This window comes from Brachyistius frenatus, unplaced genomic scaffold (assembly GCF_029030835.1).
Source record: "Brachyistius frenatus isolate BFR_SWC_R1_liver_20210118 unplaced genomic scaffold, ASM2903083v1 Contig_28, whole genome shotgun sequence".
NCBI classification, from domain to species: domain Eukaryota; kingdom Metazoa; phylum Chordata; class Actinopteri; family Embiotocidae; genus Brachyistius; species Brachyistius frenatus.
In genome coordinates this window covers 729,324-747,239 of record NW_027210627.1, presented here as the reverse complement: position 1 = coordinate 747,239, position 17,916 = coordinate 729,324, and the positions used below count along the sequence as shown (strand labels likewise).

Here is a 17,916-nt window from a genome sequence, read left to right as displayed (position 1 = left end):
TTTTTACGTGTTCAGAAGTCACCGTCTCCCGCAGCGAGCGGCTCCTCGTCGAAGCGGAACCTCTTGGCGTGAGAGTGGGGCGCCTCCAGGAAGTTCTCCTTGTCCTCGGGGTCCTCGGGCGAGGCGGCCCACTTGGTGCCGCAGCTCCTCTCGCGGGAGGAGCGGGTGGAGGCCGGGTCGGGGCTCAGGCACAGCTGCTGCTGCTGCCACAGCCAGGGGTGACTCATACACTCCGCAGCGCTGGGCCGGTCCCTGGAGGCACAACATGACATCCAACCGTTACACACCCAACATTACATCCAACCATTAGACTTCCAAGTTAGACATCCAACATTAGACCTCAAACAATTAGACGTCCGATACTTGTTATTATACTTCATGCTTCACCCATCAGCGGTTTTAATGTTGTAAGTAAGTCAAGTTTATTTAATAAAGCACCTTTCACAGAACAAGGTCACAAAGTGCTTCACAACAACACCAACAATCGATGAACAACAACAGACCATAAAAATAGAAGCACTATTATCAGGCCCAGTTGGATTTATATCCTGTGAGAACATCAAGTAAAGCGTGTATTAAAAGCAGCGGGGGGGGGGGAAGATGGTTCTCAATCATTTTCAGGATGTTCTTCCTGACATTAATGCGATGTGATGTGATTGGAACCGAGCAGCAGCAGCTTCATTGGCTCAGGAATGTGCTCCGCTGGCTGATCGTTGGGAATCCTTCACACGCCGGCGGCGCCGCTCTCAACTAAAACATGAGGCGTTATTACGGGTCGCGTCGCAGGAAAAAAAAAACCCATCCCTCGTCCTTTTGTTCGCGCCTCCGCGCTGACGTTCCTCTTTCGCTTCAATCAAAATAAATCACCTGCCTGCGTTCCCACCCGGCCTGTACTCACTCGGGCGCTTTGACCAGCAGCTTGCGGATGAAGTCCACGGAGAGCTCCGACACCCTGGAGAAGGTCTCGCGGCTGTAGTCCAAGTTGACCTGGGACACGTTCAGGTACGTCTCTTGCTTGTCGTCCCCGGCAAACGGAGACTCGCCCGTCACCAGCATGTAGGCGATGACGCCGACGCTCCTGAAGAACACGCGGTCAAAACAAGCGGGACTCATTAACAGAGCAGATTAAACCATTTCATAAAAACGGCAATAAAATATGTCATGTTTTGATCATTTTGGCCTCCAAATGCATGTTAGAATAAACATCAAAATGAATACCCAATGTGTAAACGGTGTTGCAGGACAATGGGTTTGCGATACCACACGATACGATATACTTTATTATCACCATGGGGACCTTATTATTGCGCTGGTGTTGCTGCATTGGATAGAGCTCCACATTTTAGACGTCACATAACAGCATTCATTAAAAAAAAATATATATATATATATATATGTGTGTGTGTGCGCCACAGAGGAAAAAAGTCAGTAAAAAAATGACTTAAAATTACACACATAACCTCAGTCAGCGTATTACACGATATGAGATTCAACAAATCATGTAAAAATGGAAATTACAGTCCAACACTTTTGTCGTATTGCACAAGTGAGACTACACTTAATAGCTTAAAAACGATATCGTGCAAACCTGCTGACAACCAGAATATTTCTCGGCCGGTCTATGTTTATGTACGACATGCTGCATAGTCGAACAATCCATTCAACAGCTTGCATATTCCTCATATTGCGCCGTTGCTGCTTATTTAAAGCTGCGTGAAACATCACTTCTGTGTACAAAACCATCAAACTGTCTTTTAAATCTCCACAAATGAGGAACACGGGGCATCTTTTTCTCCTTTATAATTTCCCGCTGAAAACAAATCCTACAGCTGTGCAATACATTGATAAAAGTGATCGATTTCCATTTTGCACCGGGTGAACTCACCACATGTCGGACGCCGTGGTGATCGGCTCATAATTGAGGATCTCTGGAGCTGAACATGAAAGAAAAATAAGAAAAGTCAGCTGTCAGTAAAAGATAAAAGAAGTGGGTGTAATTTCCCTTTTCATGTCAGGGCTCGTGATGTTTTCTTCCTCCGTGAGATCACGTGTTTCAGGTGTGGTTTTGTTATGACAGTGATTTTCTATCTGGAATGAACAACAGGTCTGGTAATTATTACAAAACTTGTGCAGCAGTGATGTATTCAAAAGGCAGATCTTCTATCTATAAGTGTGCAACGTTCAGTAGTGGTGATAATAAGAGTTCCTCATTAACCACTTTACTGGCTGTGATGTTAGAGAAGTGAAAACGTGTTTTTCTGAACGTTCACCTTACCCACGTACTCCGGTGTGCCAAGGATCTCTCTGAGCTCTCCGACCGCGCCCAGTCTGCGAGCCAGGCCAAAGTCTACGATCTTTATGTCTCCTGGAGGGGACAGGCTGGTCAGGAGGATGTTCTGGGGCTGAGACACAACGAGAGGAAACGCGCTGTGAAAATCACGAGAGCTGCAAAGATGAGACTTAACTTTTTACTGTTCACTAGGGATGGCACACCATTTTTAAAAAAAAAATACTCGAACAGTCTTTATAATAGAAATAAATCTATTAGTATTTGCGACAAACATTCTTCCTCATTTCCCCTGTTTTTCACTAGCGTTTGCTTGTAATGTGTTACTCCCGTCAGAAGGTGGCAGTAATGCGTCTAAAAGCTGTTCTGCCAGCCGCCATTAAACAAAGTGTCTTTCATAAAGGGATCAGATGCGACGGCGCCGTAGACTATAGAAAAGGGGACGCGGCTTCCGGTTCTGAAAAGTTAGGTGGATGTAGAAGTGCATTAAGATGCAATACCACCGAGTGCCACTAGAGATTCGCTCCAAAAAGCCTCGGGTTAAATAAGCTTAAAAAAAAAAAAAAAAAAAGTTGTTTTTGGGGGGGCGTATCTGTTTGATTGACAGGTCTGTGGTGCAGTCAGGTTACAGCTATCGGTATCGCCGGGTTTCCAATCAGATCAAGTCAGATCCACCACTTGCCCCCCCCTCCTCCCAGTTCGCCCAAATATGGTCACTTCCTCCGAACCCCTCCAAACTAGCAAGATGGCGCCGGACAAAATCCAAACTCATAACAATCGTCCACAAACCAACGGGTGATGTCACTATTGGTTGCCGCACAAACTCTGCAGGTAAAGCCAGCATGCAAGTTTTCCAAAGCTAAACCCCGACGTTGGAGAACAATGATCGATAATCATTGGCCAGACGAAGTGGGTTTGATGTCCGACGCGCAGCACAAACAAATCAAATAGTCAATCTTTAATCAAATAGCTCGGAGCGATTGTCTAAAATACATTTTGTTTGAAATACCCATCCCTCATGTTTACCACTGCTCACACTCACATCTATTTAAGTTGTGGACACACATTGACCCTTTCACACTGTATAAACACTGCTATTATGTTATTGCATCATTCTCTACAGGAGCGGCTGAGAACATACAGTCCTGCTTCAATTTGTTTACATTAGTTTTGAGGTCAGAGTGTTTCTGAAAATGATTATCATCTCTGTTGAAACCACCTGCTCGTGTAAACCTCCTAGTTCTGCTGATATTTAAATCACTATTATAAAGTCTGAAACATGCGGCTCCACCTCCACACCCCGGTGACAGATTAAAGTTGTTTAAAATGATTCTTTATTTTTCACGTTGTGCTGCTCAGCTTTCCCACTCTGCCCGAGCTGCCGGCTGTTTCCACCTATAATCTCAGCTCTGGGTTGAACTGTCAGTCAAACAGGAAGTCGGGGTTTTGAGTGCTCTTAAAAAAACAAAACAAAAATTTAAAAAAAAACACAAAACAAGGGGAATACCGAGCATTTAAGGATGAGGGAACATTTAGAAATAGATTTCCTCCAGCTACATTCACATGTGTGATTGTATCGTGTGTTTGTGTGCGAGGACCTTCAGGTCTAAGTGGACCAGGTTGCTCTGGTGGAGGTGGTGGACGCCCTCCAGCGTCTGCCGGATCAGACGGGTGATCTGGGCCTCTGGCAGCAGCTCCTCAGACACGCAGTGGTCAAATATCTCTCCACCCGCCGCACTGGGAGAAAAAGGAAACACAATCACACTGTAAATACACACAACACACACACACACACACACAAATGTCCAAGGCGAGTTGAGTACTGGGAAATTTAGGGTCATTTGGTGCCGTCTGTGTGTGCAGGACGGTCCCACAAGAGGAACAGAAATATACTGTATTCGTGGACTGCAGGGTGACCCGCTGGTTTCAGAGGTCAAAGTGTTATTGAGCAATAAAGGAACACCCTTCCTGCTTTCTCACTGTAAAGCAATAAAGGTACAAAAGACACAGTGACACTTTAAAACTGTGTCTAACCTGTGTCACGCGCACACACACACACACACACACACACACACACACACACACACACACACACACACACACTGACCCTCAGTTTCACTATTCTTTTGGTTTGTTTTTTGTTGTTTGGATTCTTGGTTGTAATCCTTCTCTAAGTTTTATGTTTGTTCTATTCCGAGTACCAATATTTAAGGTGGAGAGAAATTTAGTTTTCTGTATTCTTGAATTGTATTTTGTTGAGTTGTCTATAAAAACAAATTAAAAATAAATAAATACATGCACACACACAGCTGTAAATATTTAAAACATTTTTTTAAAAAGTTGGGGGGAAAAAAAACATAAATTCAACATTCGACGTTTCGGTTAAGTCACATGTCTAATGTCTGATTAATCTTTTTCCTTTGAGTCGTCCAGACTTTCTTACATTAGCAGAGTGGTTTCACACCGTCTTTGCTCTCAGGAAGGGATTGACGTGTCTCCAACAAGTATTAAAGGTGCGTCAAGGAAATCAGACCGATTCACTTTGAGGTGACTCCACGGGATCTTAATCTCACATGGAGTTTCTGTTTTGACTTTACAAAGAGACAAAGATGAGTTTCATGTTAACCTGAGGTCGGGACTGAGATCTGTGGATCTGCAGTTTGAGCTCAGACTGTACAGTAATCTTTTCACCGGGCTTTCAGTCTTCAGAAGAATCCTGATAAACCTGTTATGAAGAATGAGCTGTTTGGCATTACATGAAAAAGCAGTTCATGTGGCAGCTCCTTAAGACCGGGCAAACAGGACTTTGTCCTCACACGGGCAGGATCACACTGCTGATTCATGCATGTATATTCAGGCAGCGTTCGAGAGGTTAACAGATGAATCAAATAAAAACAGGAAACGGGGTGAAGGAACATGTTCGTTACGGCCTTTGCTGTGAACTCACTATTCCAGCACCAGGACGATGTCGTGATCCGTCTCGTAGGCGGCGTGCAGGCTGACCACGCGGGCGTTGTTACGGGCCGTCTCCAGGACGGCCATCTCGTGGATGACTTCGGCCCGGCAGTCGCGGCCTCTCCTCCTCTTTCGTAGGAACTTGGCAGCGAACACTTTCCCCGTGGCCTTCTCCACGCAGCGCTTCACCACCGCAAACTTCCCCCTGGGGGGGGGGGGGGGACAGAGAAACGGGCCAATCAGACACAAAGACCAGTTTCATTCGATCTTTACGAAATAAAATAACCTTCAGGGAAACTCCAGCTGATTTTATTCACCTTTAAGAAGACAGGCTGTTCTCGGACACATTTTATTTACTACTTCCACAATAAAACACAATCCATAATAGTGATTAACATATTGCGCAGCCTTTAAGACCAACAGCTCTTTGTAAGCGACTGCAGCAGCATCGGGATAATAGTAACATACAAACAGTACTGGCAGGTTGTGCGTGTTATCTAATGCCAGTACATTTCCAATAGCTTGGTGTTACCGCTGCTTCCACGTCTGCTGACTGTTTATGGTATTTAAGTCATTAAATATCATATCACAGATATTTAATCTCTGTTGTGAGGACGAAACAAGCGGCTACGTGCTGCTAGAGTTAAATGTCAAAACTCGATGACGAATGAACCTTAAAAGCAACAACATCAAAATGACAAAAAAGCAAACAGTGCTTGTGTGTTGTTCGTGACATATAACACACACGTGAGCCTGTGGTCTAAGCTCATCTTCTTTTCTGCAGCTGAACAAGAAGTTCAGCAGGTTAGAAGGGAAACCTTTATCACAAATAAATAAACAAACAGTCCAGAGGAGAGAGAGAGAGAGACCTCCGTCCCCCTCATGATGAAAACGCGTTGGCATTCAGCCGGCGTCTTATGCAATTAGTCGAAACGAAAACAATCAAATCCAAAAATAACAGCTGTATAAAAAGCCAAGAGCGGTATGAAGGTTACAGACCCAGAAGGACTTCTCTTAAATAATAGAACAATAGTGCTCAACTCTCCAAACTCCTCGGTGGCACCAGCATCGCTGTTAGAGGTCACGTTTTCATGCAGGTTTATCATTTGGTACACCAAATTTAAACTGCAAGGATTAATGGACAGAAAATTATTTGCCAACCGTTTTGATAATCGATTTGTCATTTATTACTGAAAAAAGACACGCTGTTCTCTGATTCCAGCCGCTTCAATATGAATATTTTCTGGTACCTTAAATCCTCCATAATAATATGCTGTATATCTGTTGGTCGGGACAAAACAAAAACAACTTACGGCTGCTCTGGGAAACACTGCGCAACTTTTTTCACCATTTTAAAAGACCAAGAAAAATAAAGAAAAGATGAATCGATCACGAAAATAATTGTCATCAGCAGCAAACACCAAAAAGATCTGACTTTGTTAACTCTGGGATTATTTTTTTTGCTATCATTTATAAACCAACCAAAATAAATCTTCATCACGTTCGTTGTACAGCTAGTCTTTAATGCGAGTTCAATTTTCACACTCCTTTTAGCTCTGGTTTGGTCTCCACCAACACCGGCCGATTCTTTCATCTTGTGGCCAGGCAGGTAGCAGCCGTTTGTTTTTGCTGCCTCCAAGCTTTAAAAAGAGCTTCTGAGGCTCATCCACAAAGTAAATGTTCGCACTATAAAACCAAAACAACGAGCAAAATCAAAATGCAAAGCAGAGCGTTTCTCCTTCTAACCCCTGAGACTGGCCTCCTCTCAGATTACAGTCATTTCAATCTGTGTTATTACATTAAATACTGACAGATGCGTCTTTGACCGATACTATAAACAATAGACAGCACATGCAGTCATAATAAATATTACTGAAAGTTTCTGGCTGACAAAGAAAAAAAAAAAGGAGATAGTGTCGTTTGTTCACTGTAGCGGGCCACTGTCGGTAAGCCTCAAAGTCAAAAGAAGAAGTAGAAGACTTTAAGCCTAATGTGATTGCGCTGATCATGTTTCGGGGGAGATTTCACCTCGACTTCCTGTTTTGACGAGTCACAAACAAGTAAGCAAACAGAAGTGGTCGGGGCTATTTCTTCTTTCTAAATTCTGGTTTCCACATGTGCTCGTTTCCTTCCTGCTGCGGGATTACACGGTGTGACACACGGCTTCGAACACACCTCACGGCACCGAGGCTATGAACCACCCACCGCCAGCGGTTGCCATGGCTCACACACACAAACACACACACACACACACACACACACACACACACGACAAAGGTCTAACTGTAGCACGATGAAGTCAGGTCCCCGGCACGGACAGCCTGGTGTGTATTTACGGTGCTGAGCGCTGACAGTCCAGAGTCCAAACGCCCTCAAACACGAGTTCGATCTGAAGCAGACGGAGGGAAGATTTCTCCGTTGAGAGCATTATTGCACACTTTCTTTAACAGCGCACATTTGTGGGCAAACTACAGAAAAGAGTCCTCATGCATGAATGTATTTGTTAACTTTGAAAATGAAAAAAAAAAAAAAAAAAAAGACCTCAGCTGGTGGAGACACGGGTACAGCCGTCTCTTGGTGGGACACCGAGACGCTACAGTCGGGTAATTTCAGAAAGTGACATCACGTCGCTGTAATGGAGCCTTTAAGTCAGGAAAAGACAACAACTATGCAGGCTTTCCCCTCCCGTCACAACAAATAGGTGCAGCGCTCGAGCATTTCCTCAACGCACCGAGACCACTACAGCTTCACCATAAGGAACTGTCATGGCAGATATTTAAATCCATATTGTAACGATGACAGTCCAAAATTACGTGAAATTGCATAGTTTTTTTTAGTCAAATAGCAGCCCACCACCCTCACAGCACACCAGCCTTTAATAGACCTGAAGAAAACACAGCAATATCTCAAATGTAAATATCTTGTCTATATCACAATATGGTATAATACTGATAGTGTCCCATAGGGCTAGGCAATATATACATATATATATATTTATATATATTTAGTTTTTAGTGTTGTTTTGGTCTGAAATAAAGTTGTTTTTTTAAATTTAATTAAATTCAAAGGAGCAAACAACGACATTATAAGCAATACCGACCTGAGGATGTAATATATTAGTAAAGATGGATCGATAAAGGACCCAGAAAAGTACTTCAGTGTTTCATGAAAGGTTTGTGTTGGACTTTGTAGTGTTAATAACTAAAGAAGAGGTGATCCCGTGAGATGGGTCACTGAAACAGCTGGTTGTCAACACTCATGTTTCGCCCCATTAAACCGTGTCCATGTGGTGAAGTGCTGGCGGTAGGTCGGTGAACGGGAGACCGGTGTGCTCACCTCCCCAGCTCCCGGGTGACTTCGTACACACTTTCCATCGGCTCCGTGCTGATCGCGGTCTGGGTCTCCCCGAGCAGCCCGGCGGGGAGCCCGCCGCGACTGTCCAGCCGCCTCCGAGACATCGCGCCCTCCTCCCTCCCTCCCTCCGTCCGTCGGCAGGTCAAGTGAAGTCGGCTGGATCCCGAGCGAGACGCTTAATAAATGAGACGGACGGTCCAGCTAAGTTCAGCGGCTCGTCCCCGGTCAGCGCTGCCCGGTCCGCGGCATCTACATGTCCGTGTTAGCCGTTAGCTCCCGGTTGGTCGCGCTGAAGCCGCTTCGCCGAGTCCGGTTAGCTCAACTTGCCGCTAAAGTTAGCTCGACGGTAACGTCGCCGGTTTAAAAGTGACTTAAAACGACTTTCCCCGGCTTAACTAAAGAGGAGCGGCTACTCTACGGAAACCTGCACCTCCGGAGTTATCCACACTGCCGCGGCGGGCGACGAAGAGCCAGCACGGTGACTTCATCCGCGGAGCTCGCGATCATTTTCACATCCTTCGGTTTGACACTTTCTCGACACGTCACTACAGAGCGCATGCGCAATAAGTGCTTCCGTTTTTTTTTTTTTTTTTTCCACATTTGAAATGTGGATGAAGTTTTCAGACGTTGTTGCACTGCAGCCTTTTTATGTCCAAGAAAAGAAGGACAAACATTTAAAAAAAAAAATAAAAATTATGAGATAGCCAAAAATTAGACTGTGTACATCGTACATATTAGAGTTAAGTATAATTATGAGATAAAAACAAACACAAATATGAGAAATTCATTACAAATTCTCACTTGTTTTCTCAAAAATGTGGCTTTTGTGTTTCACAATTATCTCATTTTTGAGGTGGAAAGTCCAAATTTTGACTTGGTATGTCATACTTGGTCAAAAGGTAATTTACCACGAGTATTTTTATTTTATTTTTGGCATTTCTAAAATGCAATCTATTTTTTTTTTTTATAATGCCTGAAAAGAGCTTCCACATTTATCCATCCACTGTGAATTTATCAACATCTAGCAAAGCATTTGGAGCGCACAGGGATCTTACCGCAGCATCGATGGTAAACCGTCACTGCAACTTTTCATAGAACCATGCAATCACAAATGTATTAGGTAAGTGTGTCATAATTTTATATATTTTTTAAATATATTTCACCACATACTATATTTAACGTTTTTATTTAGTTAATTTCTCCTATTTTTCATTTAGTCTTGTTTACCTAACTGGCTCAAAAAGGTTCGGACTTTGGGTTCAGGAGAGGACTGTGTAATCAAGGAGTGGCGGGTTTTATAATCTACTAAACGGACAATACTCTTTTCAAGAGTTTTGAACCAATTGAATGAGCAAATAAGGATCATGTGTCGTTAATCAAAATTTGCCATTTGTTCTCTTTTTATTACAATCATTGGAGTGAAATGGAGACACACATACAGGAGCTTTGCATAGAGTGGAATTCTGAAAATTGGAGCCGGTCCTGTCAGAAATGAAAAAGGAAAGACAAGAGGCGCGGATGTCTTCATATGGACGTGAAGCGGAGTAGCCAGTCTTACCAATGCTCTGCACCAGAAAAGCCTCATTTTATGGGTGATGTCAAAGTGACCAGGTGGTGTATATCCTAACGTGAAGCGGTGTCGCCCATGCCACAAATCTACCTCTCAAGCAAACATGATGTGATGCTCTGTAAGGATTCGGCAGAAAGCCAGACGTGGGAGGAGTTTTGTTAGACTGAAACAGAGAGCAGGCCTAATGGTTGACTTCGCAAGCCCCAAACCTTTGGTACATTCGGTGCAAAATATATATTTATACACACAACAGGACAGACAGACATACATACAGTATACATTTATATACAAAGAGACAAACAGGACTGCACACATGGTACACGTACATGTGCTCTCACGTTTCACAAAATCAAAACAGCCCTATTGATTCATCGCCTGTTCGTCGGCAATGAACCATAACCATGACCTATTACTAAGATAGGCAGACACGCACATGTGAAAGTAACAACATTGTAGAAACATGCTGCCAAGATACTCGCCGTTACACTGTCATAAAGAAAAACAAACTACCGCATTCACACGTTGTCCATTCCCAGAGCTAAAACTAACTAAAGCACCTACTTCCTACACTTTGTTCCCATGAGCTTTAACACTCAAGGTATGACAGTGTCGGGTAAGCATAAGGCCGCATGCCTCGAGTGAGCACCACAACCAAAGTGACACAACTTTACCAGCTCCCTCGCCCCCTTTTGTCTGAATGGGTAGCAATATCCTCATGCAAAAAAAGCTATTAAGGACAGTGTGTTGCACTATTTCAGCATGCAATATCGAGCTATAACACAACGCCACCTAGGTGTCTCTGCCGGGCGCAGCTCACGGAGCTCACCGGGAAGATCCTGCATGCATTATTGGGGCTGGGAGGAGGACGGGGGTCTGGAACACGAAAGTCTGCCTCCACATCTCACATATGTGGGGCCTCTCTACTACTGTTCCAGCCCCTGTGGTTTAGCTCCGACAGGACTTTGTACAGTAGGTGTAATCTCGCATGCACCCCGTAGAAAATGAGCATGTGTGTTTTTCATGTGTGTGCATGTGGGAGAGTGTTAGACAGACAGAGTGAAAGCGGTCCTCGGGGGTTTGGGTTGTACACTTATAAAGAGTGACAGAAATGTTTTTATCACATGCTTTTGAGACAAAACTCTTTTGTCTGGCATGAACTCGACATGAACGAGTCCTCTTGTACAATAATCCAAACCGCCATCAAGGCCGGTGTTTGTTCCTGTCACCTCTGGGCAGGTCATTCAGTGAGGACAAAAATCACTGCTTCTTTGATTTAAGTGCTGCAGTAATGGCAGAACACCTTATCGCCCCCTTGTGGAGATTCAAGATTGTTTTTAAACCTACAGTTTCCCCAGCTTTGATTTGTGACACATTTTTTTTTACACACGAGTCAAACTTCCCTTTTGAAATGATCACTTTATGCTCAGGAAGACCCGAGAGGCACTAAAAAAAAAAATATCCGACCATGACCGGGCTCGTCTCCTTTTAAGCTGACGAGGCCCGCTCCGGTGCCAACGTCAAGCAAAGCGCCTCCTCATTCCTCCAGCAACCGTTTGATTTCCTGTGTCTCCTCTTCGGCCTGTGCGAGATTTTCGTACATTCAGTCACTGATTTGGTACATTCATCACTTTCATTGTGTGGGAGGGGATTACATCAGTGAGGAGGACCTTGTGTGTGTCGTACTTACGAGCGGGCGTCATCTCGTCTGTGAGAAAGTGCTCATGAGAAATGTGTTTGAACGACATGAACCCTGCATTTCTATCTGACCGGAGCGTCAGTAAATGTGTCTGGAAGTGCACCCGAAGGTGCAAGGCTCACGCTGCAATACTGTATGCATGTGATACTGGTTTATCCTTGTCGTGTACATGCAGAAACAGGACTGCATTTTGTCTGGTGTGTCTTTTTCCGTTTGAGCTCCGGTTAAGAGCCCTGAAGAAGTCGCACTATTGAAGGTTAACAGTCCGGACCAGAACCTGCCGTCGACATCGCAACGGGTCGCCGACACGTCCGTAAATACCACCGTCGGTTTGTGAATCGTCGTCCAGCTTATTCAGGAATCCAAACTGTGAAAACGAGTGTGTTTTCAGTCTTTGAACAACTGATTCGTGTTGGTTTATCAGCGTGTATTCGTGCACACCAGTGCCCCCCCCACCCCCACACACCCTCCGTTACGCAGGCAGGGAGGACCAGCCAACATCCAGTCCGAAGGCTAAAATGTCACATCTTTCCACACTAGTAAAAAAAAAAAAAAAATCTCGGGGGGGAAACACTGGTTTGCACTGGAAATACAAAGAAAATGTGTTTATGTGTGTTTGTGCAAAAAGTGATTCATGTGTGTGTTGAGTTTATAACACTGCAGCCCCAGTGCGGGACGAACACAGTTTTGAGGTCCAGAGAAGGGAAAAGGGAGCTTGGTGGATTTTTGAGCAGCTGTCTCTGAGGTGCAGGTTGAAGGAGGTCTTCCTCCTTCAAGAGGAAGAGGAAGAAGAAGAAGAGGAAGTGGGAGGTAACCAAGGCCATGAACTAAAGAGATAAAGCACACATGTGGCTCAGTGAACGAAGGTTACCATGAAAACAAGAAATCGTACCGCACAGCCTTTCTGATTACTCTCCGATTCTCCGTCTTTCTTCCCGAAGGCGTTTGCTCGATTGAAAACAATAGAGAGAAAGGCAAAGAATCGGAGCCCGCGTGCCGAGGGATGTAAAGCCAGTCGGAAAAAAAACAGCAGCATTATCCACGGGGTGGGTGGGGTGGGGGGGGTTAGTTGCCTTTTGAGGATATTAGTTTTATTGTCCATGTCTCTCTCTCTTAAGTTAGAAACACGGATTCCCAGATGGTTCTCTCTCTCCCGAGTTCAAACCTGGCTGCGGGCCGATTCGAGGTCACTCCAAGCCGAACGTGCTCGTTTCCTCCACAGCAGTCACCAGCTTCTCGTAGAGCATGGAGAAGGAGGGGTAGGGGGGCAGGTCCAGACGATTAAAGCAAGTGTGAGCCCTGAGGAGACACACCGAAACATTATCAGACGGATGTTCAGATGACTCATCTGTGAGGTTTTTATTCTTTAACCTCAGTCAAATAAAAAAAAGACATTTCAATTAAAAATGGTTCAAATGGATCATCAGTAACTTTTATCCAGTCGGGGATCTGCTGTCACACTTCATCTTTAGTAGTTTTATTGAGAATGCGCGCAACATTATTGCATCGAAGAGAGAAGATTAATCTTCACTTTTTAGTTGCATTGATGTCACATATTTATTTATTTATTAATGTCTTGTGTTGTATTTTTTATCTGTTCTTATGCATTTTATTTCATTTTTACATCTTTAAATTTAACATGTTTTTATGTTCCTTTATATCTGTTTTTATGTTGAACACTCGATGTAATTTTCTCGCTGGAAAGCACTTTGAGCTGCATTTTTTGTGTAGGAAGGGCGGAATGCAAATTAAGTTTATTATTATTGTTATTATTATTTATTTGACTTGAGATAAAATGTAACACCGTCCTCCTGCAGGTTAAAATAATATGGCTGTATTGAATAAGTAAGGAGAAAGGATTGCTGTCCTCTGTACGCTGCCAAACAAACTATTATGATCCGTTGTGCACACTAAATCATTCAGAATCTGCTTTAACACGGAACATTTCATTTTGCTGGGAAACACTTTTACAAAATTAAATTTAAAAAAAGCACAACCCTCCACCCATTCTCCCTGGTAATACACTTTAGAGAGACAGTCGTCCCATCAGGCGGTGATCTTACCTGGGTAAGGAGGTGATCTTTCCCCACTTCTCCACGCAGAACCTGCGGGGTCCATTACTTCCTCGTAGAGAAGCAAAACCCTCGTAGGGAATACTGGAGGTGCCTGTTACAAACTGAAGAGAGGAAAGTCTCAAAAATCCTGTTATGTCATTATCCTTAAAACTGATGTAAATTAGAATTTTCAGAAATTTGATTTTTTTTTCTTCACAGTTTCTGTTAAACAAGAAAACAGCATGCAAACGAATGTAATTACAAAAAAGACAAATCGAAATACCATCTTTCTGCAGCCTTGAAGACAATTAGCAAGCTAAGAGCTGCACCACTATCATATAATGAAGTGAACACGACCCAGCAGCCAGCCTCCACACGGGGGCAGCCTGCGCTCATGTGGTCGCCCCACGTGCCCCCTACCTGCAGCAGCCTCAGCCTCTGCTCATTGTTGAATCTCTCCACAGCTGCCCAGAACCAGCGGATCACTATGTGGTTGTCATGGTAACCTGAGGGGAGATAGAAGATGATTGTGCATGAGTCAGATGAATAACAAATAAGGCCTCCGTCCCTTGTTCCCTCTCTCTCTCTTTCTCCGCTGTGATTTTTTTTTTATTTGAACGGGCGCTGCCGTTTGATGTTTAATGGACGGAGCAGTTTTGTCCATCTCAGTCGATTCCTCTATTAAAAGAGCCTGACACTGAGTCATGGCCATTTGTCAGTTTGAGCTGCCTTGTCTTCCAGCTGCTGGCGGCTTTTCAACTCCATTGGCCGGACCCGTAAAAAGCCTTTTAATGTGTTCTCTCTTATAAAGGATGGATACCGGCGCTTTCATCCCGCTTCTGAACACAAAATGTATCACAATGATTAAAAAGCACCGACTCCAAAAGTTTCAAACTCATTATGAGAGTACATGAAAGTGAAGTTTAATATAGTTGTTATATTGGTAATGAAGATATTTTTAAAACTCAAGAGTCATTATTTACTGTATCGTAAGAAAAAGAGTGTTTTACCATTTTAAATGAATCAAATTCAATTGAAAAATTAGAGAAGAAAAGTGTAAACAAACACAAAAAAGGCCAGAGATGTAAAGCTAAAGTACACCCATTGTTTTTTTTTTTTTGATGTTATGCATTTTGAAAGTGCATTGAAAGACATAACCATAAATAATAATACGAGTTTGGAAAATAAAAGAAATAATAAAGCAACAGCAAAAGTTTTAAATGCGTGGGGTACAATAGAGAGCAGGGTTGGGTGGTGATCAATGCACATCTCAGCTTTCCTCTGATTGTAGGCTAGGAAAAAGCACATTTTTAAGCCTATAGATAAAACAAAAATGGAAAAGTCGTCCGTCTCCTGAACCTGTGCTGAGAGCTGGTTTTGATAGCTCAACACCCCCCCTCCCATTCTGATTAACAGATGTCAATTGATTTTAATTAAAATATCCAAGTCTCTATTTTAAGCCTCTTTGTGAAAATAAACAAAAATTATGTTTGACACTGATTCTCCCTGAAAGAAACTTCAGAAACATCAAAACTCTGTTTATGCCGGCTAACAATAGTGCTGTGCTGCTAACTGACTGAGCTACATTGTAACCCAAAGCGTCCCGTTGTCTTCCCTTCATAAAGCCTTTCTATTATGATCTTTTTTAGAATGCAGCAGGAGAACAAAGCAGCAGCTACTGCAAGCAACTACACAGCAACTCTTCGTGAAAGAGGTATTAAGTTAAACCAAGTAGAAGTTTGGAGAAAAGTCTCAACTTCCTCCGGTTCATAGTCTTTATATAAAAATGGACGCAGCTTCTGGGTCTAAAAAATGAGGCTGATGCCAAAGTGCCTTAAGATGCAATACCACCGAGTTGACTTTTTGTAATAGTGGCTGACAACAAAAAGCCTCCGGCTCCATAGACTCACATTCAACTAGTCTCATAAAAAAGTCAATAAATTTTTTTCACAAGTTATCTCGGTGTTGTAAAGTCGCTCCTTCTTATTAGTTTTCTGGTGGTCCATTGGGAAATAATCCTTATTAATTCATTAATTAGACAATAAACTTCAAAAAGCCGTGTTTTTAAAATTTGTTTTCGGCAACAGAAAAAGAGCTTGTGTTTTCTCACGTTGCCGTCATTGTGCCACAAACACTTTGATCTGCATCTCTGCTCTCCTGAAGCTTCACATACCTCCTCTGTACTCCGTGTTGTTCCTCCAGTCGGCCAGGTCGATCTCCGCAGTGCCGGCGATCACCAGCTCCAGCTCCCTGGCATCGAATACGGACACCAGCCGCACATCCACCACCTGACAAACACAACCCACACACACACACACACGCACACGCACACGCACACACACGAACGCAAATGGAAACACACGGTACAGTCTATTTATTTATCAGAGGCCTCCCACATACAGTACATCGGATGGTTTGACGTGTTGGGAGCTCAGAGACAGCGCAGATACAGTAGATGATGTATCGTGGAGGCTCACTGTGACTCATTATTGTGGGAAAAGTTTCTGTCAAGTTGTGTAGAAAACCAGAGCCCTCAACGACCCCGATGTTCGTTCATCCTGCCAGGAGAGGGATTTCAGCGCGGGCTCGGTTTGTACTATTTATTTCAACACATCAGGAAACAGCTGAACATAAACACCAGTCCAGTCCCAGTTCACTTTGTCACACGCTCAGATGCCAACATCCCTTTTCCTCACCAGATTTCTCACTAATATTTGAGCTGTCAGTAGAGTTTCAGCACATTTACTGCAACCATAACAGGATGGAACAGGTACCACGTCTGTTTCATCTTCACCCCTACAATACCATTAAAATATGTAAATTTAGAGAAACAAAAAAATGTAGATTTAAATCTGTCTTCAAAAATACCCCTTGCAATGTTTTCTATTTAATGTTTTTATATGTACTATTTACACAGTGTACTCTTAAGTTATTTTTACTTTATTCTTTTATCTTCTTACCCTTGTTAAAATGGGAACATCATGTAAACATGCTTCATAAGATAATAGGTTTTTGTTCCAAATGAAAATAACAAAAAAAAAGTAAGTTTGCTTAAGATAAACAGACCAGTAAAAAGTTAATGTACCACAACATAATTGACTGAAATGCAATCCTACTTTGTCATTTGCTCCTTTGTATTTTTAGCCTTTCTGTGACATTAGCTGTTTTTTCAAATGCCAGATGTCAATCGGGGTTTCTACTGGCACAAAACAAAAATAAAGACAAATATCCAGGAAGTGAATGCAATGACGCAGACACACTGAGCCACTGATATCAATCAACCATCCTGTCACAGAGTATATTAGAGCCATTATGAGCTATGAAGGAGAAGTTCACAATTTTTTCACAAGGTTTTGTTTCTTCAATCATTTGTACTGTTCATACCGGCAAAAGATCCTTTCCAGTACGATTTCAGGTGAAAGACTGGGTTTTATCCCTCATCGTTCATATTGGAAACACAATCTTTAACCCTCAGAACCAGAAATGTCAGAGCCTCGTCTGTTTGACGAAACTTAGAAGAGATCGTTACGCTCTGAAGCGCTGCGTTCATCTCCACACCCGCTACTCTTAATTGAATAATTCCCAATAAGTGCCGATCGCTTCACAACGTACTGTATTTCAAAATAAACAGCAGAACTCACCCTTTCTGATGATATCTGTCGTTTGTCTGTGCGACAAAGTGTTTTGTGCTAGTCCACTTTTGAAATCACAGCTGACCCCTCTACTGTCTCTGGCTTTATATTCCACTTTGTATTAAAAAAAAAAAAAATAATAATAATAATAACGTATTTGCAGGCCTACCTGCCAAACAAGTCATTAGCATATATCACAGGGCCGTATGTCCTGAGTGTGAGTCCCTGGTTCGGGGCCCCTGGCCACCCAGAGTCATCAGACATTTACTTTCTGTCAGGCACTGAGCACATATTTTTTCAAACTGCTAAGTCATACAGTGTCCTACAAACGTGGTTTAGATATTGACAGATTTTAAACCACCTGCTCT

The 17,916-nt window shown here is 43.1% G+C and overlaps 2 protein-coding genes across 2 annotated transcripts in view; both read right to left on the bottom strand.

The window, feature by feature from the left end:
* On the bottom strand, window positions 1-9,127 carry stk17b (serine/threonine kinase 17b (apoptosis-inducing)). The gene is made up of 7 exons (XM_069698756.1): window positions 8,579-9,127; window positions 5,235-5,447; window positions 3,886-4,024; window positions 2,276-2,402; window positions 1,886-1,934; window positions 899-1,078; window positions 1-252 (listed from the first exon to the last, which is right to left on the bottom strand). The coding sequence occupies exons 1-7, from the start codon at window positions 8,698-8,700 to the stop codon at window positions 12-14; spliced, it is 1,071 nt and encodes a 356-aa protein (XP_069554857.1). The 5' UTR covers window positions 8,701-9,127; the 3' UTR covers window positions 1-11.
* An 845-nt stretch (window positions 9,128-9,972) lies between these two features.
* Window positions 9,973-17,916, bottom strand: part of hecw2a (HECT, C2 and WW domain containing E3 ubiquitin protein ligase 2a) — a 44,872-nt gene continuing 36,928 nt past the window's right edge. Inside the window, exons 27-30 of the mRNA XM_069698752.1 lie at window positions 16,090-16,204; window positions 14,337-14,422; window positions 13,926-14,038; window positions 9,973-13,161 (exon numbers count right to left, since the gene is read on the bottom strand). Coding sequence (XP_069554853.1) covers window positions 13,050-13,161; window positions 13,926-14,038; window positions 14,337-14,422; window positions 16,090-16,204 — 426 coding nt within the window. The 3' untranslated portion in view covers window positions 9,973-13,049. The remainder of the gene's footprint in view (window positions 13,162-13,925; window positions 14,039-14,336; window positions 14,423-16,089; window positions 16,205-17,916) is intronic.